We start from the raw sequence: 14,655 nt of genomic DNA on the forward strand, positions 1-14,655 counted from the left end.
TCGTTTAGACTTTTGATTTATTATAATTTTAAGAGCTTTCATATGTTTTAACTGGTCTATTTTTAATAAACATGTGACCCTGTGATAAACTGGCGACCCGTCCGGGGCGTTCCCCTCCTTTATAGGATGAAACGGGTTAAGAAAATGAATAAAAAGATGTTTCAATACAAGTACAGGAGTCTACAGTATATTTAGTGTGGTGTACACGCATGTAAAGACATTTTCATCAAGCAGAGAATAGCCAGTTTAAGACAGAATAACCAAAACTATATAATAATTAAAAGAAAATTAAACTATGGAGTTAAGAATTACATTTGTTTTTATTTAACCTTGATTTTACCAGGAAACCCCATTGAGATTAGATCTATTTTTCAAGGGACACCTGAGCCGAAAGACATCAACACAAAAAGAATAAAATTAAGTCAGAAACTTTACATAGTGTAATTGTTTTTTGATAACTTCTAATTATATATTTTTATTTTTATATAAAAGGCACTGGAGATCTCTCCCAAATGTTTTTATTCCCTCATAAATCTTTTCTTTTTAGCAAATTATTTTTATATTATCTTAATCTTTATTCACAGAAATTTTACATTTGTAATTTGAAGTACATTTGGTGCTATTGTTTTGGTAAATAAATGTAAAAATATTTGAAAACAACGACAAATAAAATAGTCCTCTCTGGTCCTCCATAGCTGCCCTGTTAGATGCCTGTAAGAAAAGCGACTACGTGGCAGGCTAATAAGTCGAACTCTGACCCGGAAGTGTTCGATCGGCACAAAACAACCGATGTTGCATTAGCCGGGTCGTTGGTGTTGTTATTTTCTGACCACCTCCGGGAGTTTGAGGCATATTTTCAGAAGCTGAACTCGTTGGAAACCATGTTGGAGTTGCAGCGTTTCTCTTTAAGGAGATAAGCGGCTAAACGTCGATGTTTATGAAGGCGGAGAGCTGCCGAAGCTAGTTAGCTTAGCCTTTGCAGAGGCTGACGCGTCTTTGTGAATGTTTCGAACCGAGCCGGTACCAGGGGGCAGTACCGCTTGATTTTAGACGCCAACAGCGTTAGTTTGCGAAGTGCTCCAGGTCGGGGCATGTCGGTGAAACCGGCGTCCTAAAAATCCGTATCAAAGACGGAGGTCGAGTTTGATTGTTTAGCTAGCATTAGATTAGCCGAACAGTCATGGACGATTTCAGCTCCATCAGTCTGCTGTCTCTGGCCATGTTGGTGGGATGTTATGTGGCCGGGACGATACCGCTAGCCGTCAACTTCTCCGAGGTGAGTGCGTTTGACTTCTGAAGGCTTTGAGCCGCGTTTTCATGGATGAAACTCCTCGGAGTTCAGAAGGCTCGCGCTCTGTGCACGCGGCTGTCTGACATGGATGTGATGCACGTCTGGATGATGCTGGGCCGGTGCAGCAGTTACTTCATCTCTTAAATAGATTAATGCATCATTTGACTATCGGTTTCTCAGGTAAACGAGTAACTTTGGGAGGTACTGAAGTAAACTTAAACAATTCAGTTCATTTAAAAAGATCTCACTAACAAAAAAAAAAAAAAAAAAAAACAAATTAATCACAATTGTTGCATTAAGTCATTATTTAACAAATAAACATTATTTAGTTCAGATTCAGATTATCCAATATGATATCAAGCAGTTTCAATGTAAAATAGCAGTTAACGAACCGTTCTGGAGGATTTCTTACTCACAACATCCCAGTAGGAGACACCAAGTCTTATTTCACCCTTTGGACAAAGATGAAAATGATTTGTACTCATAAATAAAACAGGAACACAAAGAGAAAATAGCCTTTTTGAAATGGTTCTTTAGAGGACTATATGACTTTCTTTCAAAATAAAACACATCCTGTACCAGATAAAATTATTTCAATGCAGGAACTGTAGTGGTGATGAAAAATAAACACAACAAACATTGTTTGTGGTGCATCTCAACCAGAAATTCATACATGTAAATACAAAATAAATAAATCAGAGCAAACTAAGTGACCCTTGTCATGTTTTTCATAATCAATATCCTTGATATTTTTTTTTTATTCAAAAACTGACAGTGCACCTCAAATTCTGGTGTGTGAATTCTGGTTATGTGTACCGACTTCTGCCTGATTTTCTGTGGTAAACAGAACTCAAACATTTATCAAAATGTTTCAGTTTTGGTAAACTTTGAAGCCAAACTGCTTGATGGATTGTTGGAGCATTATGGGTACTGTAGTCAGGATGGTGGAGTGATACATACTATCCTTCAACAGTTTGTGAAAGAGCTGAAGAACGTTTGACCTTCATTTATCTGGCTTTAACCTGTAAGATAAACCTAAAATATGCAACTTTTTTTCAAATTAAAGATAATTTATTTTCTTTAACCAGAGGAGGGGTTAAAGAGCCGCTTGTGGCTCCAGAGCTGCAGGCTGCAGACCCCTCCTGCAGTGCAAAGATGACATGTGAAGACGGTGGCTGGGACATCTTGACATCGAGCTTTATCTTAGAAGAACAACTTCTCCGCGTTTCTCTACTCTGTTTATTTGCTTTGCTTCTCCCTGATTGTGAGGAGTCTCGATGACTTCACCGCGTCCTTGTCAAAGTGTTTGATAAAAAGATTTCTGCAGATACAAGAATCATTCAGGCTGAAGGATAAATGTGCTGCAAAAGTCCTCAGAACTTCCTGTTTGGATCGTTTTAGAAAGTTTATGACAGTGAGGCTGGATTTTGCTTTTCTTCACAGAACATCTCGCTGTGGGAATCCTGGAATAGAGATAAAAATCTGTTTAAACTTCTGTCCTAACATTTCTGTCTGTGCAGGAGAAGCTGAAGCTGATCACGGTGCTGGGGGCGGGGCTTCTCTGTGGGACGGCGCTCGCCGTCATCATTCCTGAAGGAGTCCACGCGCTTTATGAAGAAATCCTTGAAGGTGAAGGTCCACTCGGCACTCGGGTCTCGTTGTGGGTTAGAAAGGCGCCACGTTCTCTGCATTAGAAATGTGTTCATCCGACGTTGTACTTTCAGATTATTCATCTGTCCTTGAACTCAACATTCTAGTCAGCAATTTAATTCATTGTTGTTGCATAAACAAAGAAGTTTTTTTTTTTTAAGTAAAGGCCCCTAAAGTAGGGTGTTAAACTCAATCTGACAAGGGACCAAAATCCAAAACACACCTGAGGTCGAACAAGATAAACATTTATTAGAGACTCTAAAACTACAATTTTAAATCTTTAAAACTGTAATGTTTAACATTATGTTTTAACACGACTTTGCTGCGATCGTTCCTCCAGTTTCTTCCACGATGAAGATGTCAAACCTGTTTGGTTGCTTACGTCAGTCGTCTGCAGACGAACCACAAACAGCTGATGATGATGATGATGATGATGATGATGATGATGATGATCTCTTGTTACGGTTTAATGCTGAGTCAGGAGTTCACATGAAGCCAGTCTGAGGAACGCGACCCGTCTTTCCTCCAGATTATTAAAATTCCTCCATCATGTCAGCAAACTGCAAAGCAGACTGAAGATTTTAGGGCTCGTGTGTCAGTCAAGGCCCGGGGGCCGGATCCGGCCCTCCAGGAAAGTTCTATCCGGCCCTCCAGATCATTTTATTTTATTGTTTTTAATGATCCGATGTTATCTTGTGCTTATTCCTCACTTGTATGATTTTAACAAAATATGTTTTTATGGAGAGTAAAATATTGAAAGTTATTTAAGGTTAGTCGCCAGCTACTGAGGCTCCTGCCGGCAAACCAGAATTCTTTTGGTTCTCTGGTTCTTCCGTATTTCGTGTTTACGTCGATCTCTCTGGTAGTTCGTCTCTTCTTTCTCTCCTCTGAGTTTTCCAGACAAAACGAGTAAAGTTTTCATCTTCAGTTACAGACGTGTCTCCAGGCTTTTCTCATCAGTTTTTGACCTTTTCTTTTCTGCAGGCGCTCACCACAGCCACGGGCAGGCCGGGGTGGTGGACGCGTCCGAGGCGAAGGTGGAGGCGGAGGCAGCTCTGAGCGGCGGCGGGAAGCACGAGCACAGCCACGAGCAGCTGCACGCCTGCATCGGCGTCTCTCTGGTCCTCGGCTTCGTCTTCATGCTGCTGGTGGACCAGATAGGCTCCTCCCACGTCCACAACGCGGAAGGTGAGCGTGTGGTTGCTTTTTCACTGACGTTCTATCCATTTAGGTACAGAAATAAAAATTCCCAGATTTAATCCTGACTCTAGTCTGTCCGACATCATGACTCAGCAGAATCTGCTGCATTTATTTCTAACCGTGTTGGAATTTCGTTGTAGATCCGGAGTCGGCGAGAGTGGCCAACTCAAAAATCACCACCACTCTGGGACTGGTGGTCCACGCTGCAGGTGGGTGTCACACTCCTCCAACGATTCAGCAGGAAAACCTGGAAGTGTTTTATGGGGCCAGAACTTCTCTTTTAGCTGTGGAATACCACTTTTTAATCCAGCAGCCAATCAGAATCGAGTATTCACCTGGAACGTGGTGTAACGGAGGTCGACTCATTGGACCCAAATGAAGATTTTTTTTTTTTTTTAAAGTTCTGATCCATCAGATCACGTGTCAAAGTCAAGGCCCGGGGGCCGAATCCGGCCCTCCAGATCATTTTATTTTATTGTTATTAGTGACCCGATGTTATCTTGAGCTCATTTCTAACTTGTGTAATTTAGACAAAATATATTTTTATGGAGAGTAAAATATTGAAAGTTATTTAAGGTTTAAGTTGATTTATTCTGGAATAATATTCCTGCCTTTTTTATTATTCATAATTATGTAAAAAAGTTACAGTTTTCTGTTAGTTTTTTTTGGACTATTTTGGTGTTTAATATTCCAGCTACATGCTAGCTGTTTGATGTCGTCTCATCTCTTCTGAAAGCTCGGACTGATCTGACCACACAAAAATGACGGACTTTGTTCCTTGTTGTTGTGAACCTGCACAGGTGTAGAAACACCTGGATGAGGTCAGAAAGTCTCTTCTGCTGTAGAGGTCAAAGGTCGGAGTATCTTTGACCTCTACAGTTCTAGTTTTAGTTAGGATCAGATCTGTCTGTGCTCTAAACATGGAAAACTTGAGGAAACGTCAAATTAAAGCCAAAAAAATTTAGTCGTTTTTCAAAATAAAATACGCCAAAGTGAATTTTTGGTTTCGAGGAGGGCAACCGGCACGATGTGATTATCTTCAGATCACTTCCAGATCTTCATATCTTTAGTTTCAAACCTCTGCAGACTAATCATGGCTGAAGTTTGAGGAACGATGTTCTTCTAAAGTTCTAGTGGGACTTGAACCTGAGCTGGAGTCACTGGAGCGTCCAGTCACTTCAGAGGAAACTCTTGTTTTTACTGAAAGGAGCAGCTCTGCTCCTCAGTAGAGTAGAACTGCACCTCCTTCATGAGGAGGAACAAACATTCCTCCACTGCTCACCTGTGTTCTCAGAAACCCACCAAAGTGTGAATCTGTTTCCTCCTCTGGTTTCCAGCTGACGGCGTGGCGCTTGGGGCCGCCGCCTCCACGTCCCAGACCAGCGTTCAGCTCATCGTCTTTGTGGCCATCATGCTGCACAAGGTAAGCCCGGAAGCAGACGCCCTTCAGAGGCTTTTATTTTGAAGAGGTTCTGACCGCTGACCTCTGCAGGCTCCAGCCGCCTTCGGTCTGGTCTCCTTCCTGATGCACGCCGGCCTGGAGAGGAACCGCATCCGCAAACACCTGCTGGTGTTCGCGCTGGCCGCGCCCGTCCTCGCCATGCTGACGTTTTTGGGCCTCAGCCAGGTACTGATGGACAGGAAGTGGCTTTGACACCAGTCCAGAAGTTATGATTATGATCCGTTCAGGCCATTCAGAAGGACGCCGTGGAGGAAATATTGACGGGAAATATTGGCGGGACAAAAAGCAGATGAAGGCGCGTATCGAGCGTCCTCGCCTGACGGGTTACAGCCACAGAAACGCCGCTTTTGGTTATATAAACATGTTTACTGCAGAAACAGGACAGGAAACGGGAGGCTTTTATTTTGTAGAGTAGAAACATTAAGCTAAAATGACTTTAGCATAGATAAAAAAATATATTTTAAAGAAGTTTAACACAACTATATATATTGAGATTTTTTTTCCTTCATTTTTATGATTGAAGCTCATTTTAAAATATTTTTGTAACAATTAAATTTAGTTAAAATCCTTGAATTTATAGTAAATGCCTATAAACTGAAGGTGGGACCAAGTCATTACTCTTCAAGTCACAAGTACGTCTAAAGTCTTTGTCCTCAAGTCCAAGTCGAGTCCAGAGTCAACAGCGGGCAAGTCCGAGTTGAGTTCCGAGTCAACAGCTGGCAAGTCCGACTTTAGTCCCGAGTCAACAGCAGGCAAGTCCGACTTTAGTCCTGAGTCAACAGCTTGCAAGTCCGAGTCGATTTCCAAGTCGACAGCGGGCAAGTCCGAGTCGATTTCCAAGTCGACAACAGGCAAGTCCGACTTTAGTCCCGAGTCAACAGCGGGCAAGTCCGACTTTAGTCCTGAGTCAACAGCGGGCAAGTCCGACTTTAGTCCCGAGTCAACAGCGGGCAAGTCCGACTTTAGTCCCGAGTCAACAGCGGGCAAGTCCGAGTTTAATCCCGAGTCAACAGCGGGCAAGTCCGAGTTTAGTCCCGAGTCAACAGCGGGCAAGTCCGAGTCGAGTTCCAAGTCAACAGCTTGCAAGTCCGAGCCGAGTCCCGAGTCACTGATGTTAAAGTCTGAGGCCCAATCCGAATTTTTCCCTCCCCTTCATCTTTCCCTCTAAACTGAGACTTGTGAAAAAATAGTCTCATATTTCGGACGTCATTTTCGTTCGATGACGTCATCATTAATCGCTTGTCCATTAGCGTTAGCGCGGAGCTTCCACTGCTTGAATATACATAACATCAGTTTTATGACTTTAAAAAGGTTTATGCTACAATAAAATGTCATTCCTTAGATTTAAAGGTCTGTGCTTCAGAGTGTGAAGAAAAGGGATTCTCAGCGCGACGCGGATTACCTTCACTTTATATCCCTCTGCTTGGAGGGTGAAATAAAAATAAAAATATATCCTGGACACACTAGCACTTAAACTGCCCCTGCAAAAGGAGTGGAAGGGAGAAGGGAAGAATTCAGATTGGGCCTGAGTCGAGTCACGACCTTGAAAGTCCAAGTCGAGTCTAAAGTCACATGACTCGAGTCCACACCTCTACTTATAAACATTAAAATTACATCTGGAACAATCCAGTTTTAGCTTCTCAGGGTCCTAATATTGTAAAAGTAAATTAGTGTTTGTGTAAAAATGAATGGAAAAATAGTAAAAATGAAGTTGAATTAAAAGAAAGCAGCAGATGGTCAGAAAATTAGAAATGTAAATGATAAAAATCTGGATTTTAATCTGAAAATGTAATTAAAATATTATTTTTATAGTCAGTAATGTGGTTTATATCAATGGTATTAAACGTTATATCGCTAATTCTGCAAAAATCCAGTTGTTTTAGTCGCTATGTGGGTTTTAAAGAGGTTTTACACTTCTTTAGCTGATTTCCCAGCAGCCTTTGCTGTTTGCATCAGATTCATGGATTCTGATCAGTAGATTCTGATCAGCTCTTTTCATTCTTTCAGAATCCTTTCTGTCATCTCAGACTGAAATGTTTTTGTTTATCGTTGACTTGTAAACAAGCCCCCCCCCGTCTTGTTTTCTCCCCTCAGAGCAGTAAAGAGGCTCTGTCCGACATCAACGCCACCGGCGTCGCCATGCTCTTCTCCGCCGGGACCTTCCTCTATGTGGCCACGGTCCACGTCCTGCCGGAGGTGGGGGGCCTCGGCCACAGCCACGCCCCCGCCGGGGGGAACGGCGGAAAGGGACTGAGCAAGGTGGAGGTGGGGGCTCTGGTTCTGGGCTGCCTGATCCCCCTGGTTCTGTCTGTGGGCCACCACCACTAGACCGACCCGAACGCCTCCGGAGGTGGAGCTACGGCCGGGGGTGGAGCTACGGCCGGGGGTGGAGCTACAGCCAGGGCGCCTTCAGGACTTTGATGAAGGAGGGCCTGTGGGGGGGTCAGAGCTGCTGGGGTGTATTTTAGTGGGGGGGCGTGATCAGTGATTTTTAAATCCTGTACAGAATCTGTTTAAGTGCCATACGAGCAAAAATAGTTCAGAATGTAGCAGACGCCCCCCTCCCACGATGGGAGGGGGCACCTCGTCTGCTCCCGAACCAGTCTGAACCGGTCTGAACTGGTCTGAAACGGTCTAAACCCACCCCGCTGTCCCACAGCCGCTAAGGAAACTGTAACGGAGACGGGCGGGAAACGTGTAGATAGTTTTTCTAAGTGATTGTATCTGCAGGTCTTAAGGGGCGGGGTCGTCTGAGAGTGTGGGAGGGGCTTAAAACCTTTAGGGACCATCAGCTCAGGAGCTTACTTGAGTCTCATTCTGGGTTCTGACCCGCATGAGGTCAGAAAGAGCAATAACGGAGCAGCAGAAGGTCCGGTTCCTCCAGGCGGGGGCGCTGGGGTCTCTTTGTCTTTAAATCCCGTTTCCTGGACGGAATTCAGCGACTGTTTTTACTGTGAAGCTCCGAGGACGAAGAACGGGAACTTCTGTCTGGATTCTGTGGAGAAGACTTCAAAAGTGCTCTCTCTCTCTCTTGGTTTCATCAAATCTGCTCAGATTCATTCAGCTTAAATAACCAACCTGAAATGTGACGTTTGCACTTTGGCGAGGCCGCAGAGCCCCGCCTCCTCTCCGTTCTCTCTACCTGACGCAGGTTTGCTGCTTTTTCACACCTCGGAGTCGAACTTGAAAGAAGGAGAAATGTTTTTTTTCACTGGAAAGCCTCCTAAAGCTTCTGCTTTTGACCGTTTCAGCCTCAAACCCAAACGGAGCCGGTTTCATTTTAACGCGTTAAGTTGAGTCATTCTGATCCTGTTCGCCATCGTGAGGCTGAAATAAGTGAAATCAGCTGCTCAGATATGAACTTCCTGTCAGAAACTGAATCAGAAGACTAAAAAAAAAATGGCGTAAACTCTCGTCTGTCTTTTACATTTGACAAGTGAAAAGAATAAATTCATCCCAGCGGAGCTTTATTGTGAGCATCGTGTGTTTCAACCAAAACCTGGTTTTTATTTTTTTCAGCTTCTTTCCATGTTTTCAGAATTAAATCTTAAACAGTCTTTCTTTGAACATCTTAAATTTTCCTGTTTTGTGTTGTTTTTGACTCTAAATGTTCAAATCACGTCAGTTGTTTCATCATTTTATGGTTTTCTTTTCTCCTCACTTTGCCTTATTTTCACTGTTTTAAGGAAGATGTACAGAATTGTTTCCTGACTAAATTAAAAAAACGTTGAAATCCGTCTCTGAGGGTTTGAATGTTGTAACTCCAGCAGCAGATCGGACGTCTTCATCATCCCAGCAGCTTTTAGCATCAGATTTCTACCGTACATTTCATGAGGGTCTCAGGTGACCAAAGTGAAGCTCAAAGAACTCTGGGAGATAAAATCAGCGATCCATAATGGGTTAGGCCACGCCTCCTGGAGACTTAAATCTACAACCACTTAGTAAAAAAATCAATCGGATTCAAAAAGACTGCTATTGTTGTTGGTCAATGCAGCTTTGTGTATTTGCAGACGTTTGTGTCTCTACCTTTACCGTTTCCATAGCAACACCACCTTATTGATGTCTGAAGCTTTTTAGTTTGAAAAGAAACATTTTGTTGTTCAGGAGAAGTTGCTCTTCAGATTCAGTCAAAAAACGCAGATTTTGTTCACTCGGCCCAAAATTCATTTTTAGGAAGGTCCAAGTCGAGTCCCAGGTCAACAGTGGTAAGGTCCAAGTCGGGTCCCGGGCCAACAGTGGTAAGGTCCAAGTCAATCCCAAGTCAACAGTGATAAGGTCCAAGTCGGGTCCCGGGCCAACAGTGGTAAGGTCCAAGTTGAGTCCCGAGTCAACAGCAGACAAGTTCAGGTCGAGTCCCGAGTCAACAGCAGGCAGGTCCAAGTTGAGTCCCGAGTCAACAGCAGACAAGTCCAAGTTGAGTCCCGAGTCAACACCAGACAAGTTCAGGTCAAGTCCCGAGTCAACAGCAGTCAAGTCCGAGTCGAGTCCCAGGTCAACAGTGGGCAGGTCCAAGTCAAGTCTTGAGTCAGCTGCAGGCAAGTTTAAGTGGAATCCTGAGTCTACGGCAGACAAGTTCAGGTCGAGTCCCGAGTCAACAGCAGGCAGGTCTAAGTTGAGTCCCGAGTCAACAGCAGACAAGTTCAGGTCGAGTCCCGAGTCAACAGCAGGCAGGTCCAAGTTGAGTCCCGAGTCAACAGTCGACAAGTTCAGGTCGAGTCCCGAGTCAACAGTAGACAAGTCCAAGTTGAGTCCCGAGTCAACAGCAGACAAGTTCAGGCCGAGTCCCGAGTCAACAGCAGGCAGGTCCAAGTTGAGTTCCGAGTCAACAGCAGGCAGGTCCAAGTTGAGTCCCGAGTCAACAGCAGGCAGGTCCAAGTCTAGTCCCGAGTCAACAGCAGACAAGTTCAGGTCGAGTCCCGAGTCAACAGTAGACAAGTTCAGGTCGAGTCCCGAGTCAACAGTAGACAAGTCCAAGTTGAGTCCCGAGTCAACAGCAGACAAGTTCAGGTCGAGTCCCGAGTCAACAGTAGACAAGTCCAAGTCGAGTCCTGAGTCAACAGCAGACAAGTTCAGGTCGAGTCCCGAGTCAACAGCAGACAAGTCCGACTTTTTTGATGATGGAGGACATGCAGTATATCAAGAAAATTCTGCTTAAAATTTGATTATTGAGTATTTTTCATTATACAAATAGTTGTGAATCTACGACAGAGTACTTGGGCCAGTTTACAAAAAAAAACATTGTTTAAATTGCGACTTATCTAATACATTTATGAGATTTAAAGCCGAATTTACGAGAAAAAAACTTGTAATTATACTTTTTTGGTGTGGTGGTAATCAGGAGCAGATGAAAAAATACTGTCGCAAAACATTTTTGTGATGTAGAAAGTATGCTGGTCGGGGGCGGGGCCACGAGCTCTCTGCTCCGCCCCATTCTGATGCAGACAGTCGATCCATGAACGTCTTTGTTGTCCTCGTCTGAGCTGGAATCTGATCTAAACTGATAGAAGTGATGCTGCTGCTGTTTTTGTTGTGACGGGAAGTAGGGGCAGGCTTACTCGGCGTCAACAGTCCTGCCCACAGCGAGGGGAATTCTAGGGAACTCCCGCTGCTCTGCAGAAACTATGTCCAAGACCTTTTTAAGATTTTGTATAAAAACGGTATAATCATGATTGTAAGATCACTGGGAACACTTTGAAAATCGACCAAAAGATAATTTATATATTTATAATAGTGGAACTTCAATTATCTTTTATGTTTTTATTTGACTAATTTAAGGGTCAAATATCTGCAAATCTTAGTCCGAATGTTTCTTCTGGTTTTCTTCTCGTTGCATCTGCAAACTCTTTCCCAGCAGTAGGATCCGTGCTCTAACGCTGCTTTAATGTCAAACATTTGCTGATTTTTGATTTATTTTTCTGAACTCTAAGAAAGTTGATGGACGAGATTTGGTGATAATTTCTGGATTTCCCAGAAGTACTTTTGTCTTGATGGTGAAACATCAGATAAACACAATAAAGTTTCTGTAAACGTGCATCACATGTTCATCTGTCAGTGAATGTTCCAGCCTCAAACGTTTCCAACAATCCAGGATTTAGTTTCTAAAGTTTCTCAGGAAAAACTTGTCAGAGATCTCCAGGATTCTGAAGGATCTGGCAGCCGAGAACCTCTGAGCATCAGTCGGGTGGATCAGACAAGTGGAGTGCATGCTCGACCCCCCCGGCTGGTCTCTGTGCTGCAGCTGAGCCGTCTGCATAATCGGACACATGCTGTAAATTAATCTGATCCCCGTGACAGTAAAGCTGCGTGTCATCTCCATCCTCTTTGCTAGAAAGTCATGCAGCCGTGCATCTGCCGCGCATGTCCTGACGGGTCGGGCGTGGGGGCTCCGCGGCCCCCTACCTGCCAGCAGCTGTAATCTGAACGGCAGCTTTTACTGGCTGGAGCGTATCGACCGGCCCCCTCCCTCGGCCGTCCCGCTGCCCCGCGGTCCGCCTCCAGCTGATGAGCGTATTGGCAGCCGCATCATTCCACCCGGCTGACTTATTGGGATTTGTTTGCTGCTGTTGCTGCGGCGGGCGGACGCTGCCTGCTCCCCCGGGGTGCGTTGTGAGGCGTCGCTGGACACTTTTTTCATTTTTTTTATTTTTATCGAGCGAGCCGAGCGGGGGGACCAGCAGGATGTTCTCATCTTCATCCAGAAACTCTCTGCTGTCGCCGTGGTCGTCCATGGAGCAGTCGGACTCCGAGGTTCTGGACATCAGCACCAAGGTGCAGCTGCACGGCGTCCTGTGGAAGAGGCCCTTCGGACGACCGTCGGCCAAGTGGTCCCGCAGGTGAGGACGGTGACCTCTGACCTTTCTGATCATGTTGGGATGTTTTACATGAACAAAAGTTCCAATCTCTGCAGTTAGAAATAATTTGATGATTACAAACTTTTACTTTTTAGAGGAGACTTTGTGACAAACAGTTTTGATTTATTTTTTAAAGCGATTAAATGAATTTTAATGTTTATCTCAGGCAGAACAAAGCAGTAAATCTCATCTCCTTTCCTTCTCCTGCAGCAGCATTTTATGTTTGAATCAACTGCAAATAAAACAAAAAAACATTTTGCTTCATGGTGGAATCAATGTAAATTAATTTCCTTTAAAGTTTTGCTTTGAGAATCAAAAACGGTTTAATTCTGAGCAGCAGTGGAGATGTTTGAGGACGGAGACGAAGGTTTGGAATGATTTTGTTCAAACTTTTTCTGGAAAAATCTATAATGAATCAGACCTCAGTCGTTCGATGGAATTAAACGTTTTTAAAGAGACATTTTGTGTTTCTACAAACTTATTAAAAAAAAAAAAATATTTGCAATTTCTTACCAGAAAGTGAATGTTGAAATTTAACACAGAAATTAAACTTAAAACGGTTATATTCTGTTTAGTTTAGCTAATTTATTTCAACAGCAACAGATAAATTCATACATTTGCTGATAACTGTCCACTCATTCAAGAGTCTCTATTAACACAAATTAAGAACAAAAAAGGTTTAAAAAAGGGATCGCCTGAAGCTGATATGTATTAAAGCTGAAACTCATTTATACTTTTTTGATTGAATTTTAATTTTTGAGTGTTTGATGGTTCTTATTGTATTACGTTTTTATTTTAGAAGATTCTATGGATTTATTATATTTTGAATTAATATTTTTTGCTATTTTTAATTAATAGATTTTAATTGTTTTTATTTATTTCTGTATGTTTTGGTGTGGTGATTGTGAGCAGATGGACACTTTTGAATTTACTTTGGGATCAATAAAGCTTCTATTCTATTCTATTCTATTCTATTCATTTCAAACAAGCAACAACAACAAAAAATTCAACCTATTGATATTATTGTTATAGTTTTACTTCTTTTTCTTGGTCTAAATTTGTAGCAGCCTACAGAAAGTATCTGCACATTACCGCCCTCTACTGGTTATTTGCAGAACTCAGTATTTCAATCCAGAAAATTGAGATTTTAACGAATCAAAAGTGTCTAAAAATGAGAATGTTTGCAGGATGATTTTCTTCCTGCCCTCAAATGTCACAAACAGGTGGAGTATGGAGCTAATTTGGGGCCAATATTATTTCAAACCCAAATAAAACAAATTGAAAAACATTTTGGTTTTTGGCCAAGAAATTTCAGATTCAAAAACAACAAAAAAATTAAAGAGTTGAAAGTAAAAAAAGATTTGAAACTGGAAAAAAGTTTGAAACCTAAAAAAAAACATTTAAAGCAAAAAACAATGAAGTTTATTTTAGAAGCACAACAAGTTTTAGAAATTAAAGGTTTGTGTCTATTTCATGGTGACTGAATGAGGATGCATCCATCAGGCAGGTTCCTCTCAGCTCCTCACTCACTGCAGCTGTCGTTGTCTTCCTCGGTCCGAAGGTTCTTCATCATCAAAGACAGCTTCCTGCTCTACTATGGAGAGAACGAGAAGAAGAGCTTTGAAAGCAACAGATTCTTCAACATCCACCCGAAGGTGAGGAGCAGCCGTCCGTCTGTGAGAGCTTCATGCTTTAAACCAAAACGAGTGAAAGTTTAGAAGAACGTGATGAAGTCACGGCCCGGGGGCCGGATCCGGCCCTCTGGGTAATTCTATCCGGCCCTCCAGATCATTTTATTTTATTGTTATTAATGACCAGATGTTATCTTGAGCTCATTTTTAACTTGTATAATTTTGACAAAATATATTTTTATAGAGATTAAAATATTGAAAGTTATTTAAGGTTTAAGTTGATTTATTCTGGAATAATATTCCTGACTTTTATTATTCATAAATATGTTAAAAAGTTACAGTTTTAAAGTTTTAAACATTTTCATTCTGTTAGATTTTTGGACTATTTTAGCATTTATTAAGATTTTATAGTCTGTTTTGGAGTTTAGCTAATATTTTAGCTACATGCTAGCTATTTTGGCTAATTTGGACTTTTTAAAGTTTTTTTAGGCTGTTTTGGAGTTTAGCAAATATTTCAGTGACATACTAGCTGTTTTTCAAATTTGAGCTTATTCTTTTTTTTTTTTTTTT

The 14,655-nt window shown here is 42.3% G+C and overlaps 2 protein-coding genes across 2 annotated transcripts in view; both read left to right on the forward strand.

Moving 5' to 3' along the window:
• Positions 1–729: 729 nt before the first annotated feature.
• Positions 730–9,340, forward strand: slc39a9 (solute carrier family 39 member 9). The gene is made up of 7 exons (XM_024273662.2): positions 730–1,276; positions 2,812–2,920; positions 3,926–4,129; positions 4,282–4,350; positions 5,479–5,564; positions 5,634–5,768; positions 7,698–9,340. Exons 1-7 carry the CDS (start codon positions 1,181–1,183, stop codon positions 7,929–7,931), a joined length of 933 nt encoding a protein of 310 aa, XP_024129430.1. The 5' UTR covers positions 730–1,180; the 3' UTR covers positions 7,932–9,340.
• A 1,503-nt stretch (positions 9,341–10,843) lies between these two features.
• Positions 10,844–14,655, forward strand: part of plekhd1 (pleckstrin homology domain containing, family D (with coiled-coil domains) member 1) — an 11,550-nt gene continuing 7,738 nt past the window's right edge. The window contains exons 1-2 of the mRNA XM_024271604.2: positions 10,844–12,436; positions 14,016–14,109. Coding sequence (XP_024127372.1) covers positions 12,105–12,436; positions 14,016–14,109 — 426 coding nt within the window. The 5' untranslated portion in view covers positions 10,844–12,104. The remainder of the gene's footprint in view (positions 12,437–14,015; positions 14,110–14,655) is intronic.

The sequence above is a fragment of the Oryzias melastigma genome, linkage group LG22 (assembly GCF_002922805.2).
Source record: "Oryzias melastigma strain HK-1 linkage group LG22, ASM292280v2, whole genome shotgun sequence".
NCBI classification, from domain to species: Eukaryota; Metazoa; Chordata; class Actinopteri; order Beloniformes; family Adrianichthyidae; genus Oryzias; species Oryzias melastigma.

What these genes read in the sequence shown, in the direction of transcription:
- slc39a9 (XM_024273662.2), top strand. Translation starts at nt 1,181, where the DNA reads ATGGACGATTTCAGCTCCATCAGTCTGCTGTCTCTGGCCATGTTGGTG. An exon ending in TTATGAAGAAATCCTTGAAG is followed by an intron (nt 2,921 to 3,925) that starts GTGAAGGTCCAC and finishes TCTTTTCTGCAG; the next exon opens with GCGCTCACCACAGCCACGGG. An exon ending in CCACGTCCACAACGCGGAAG is followed by an intron (nt 4,130 to 4,281) that starts GTGAGCGTGTGG and finishes ATTTCGTTGTAG; the next exon opens with ATCCGGAGTCGGCGAGAGTG.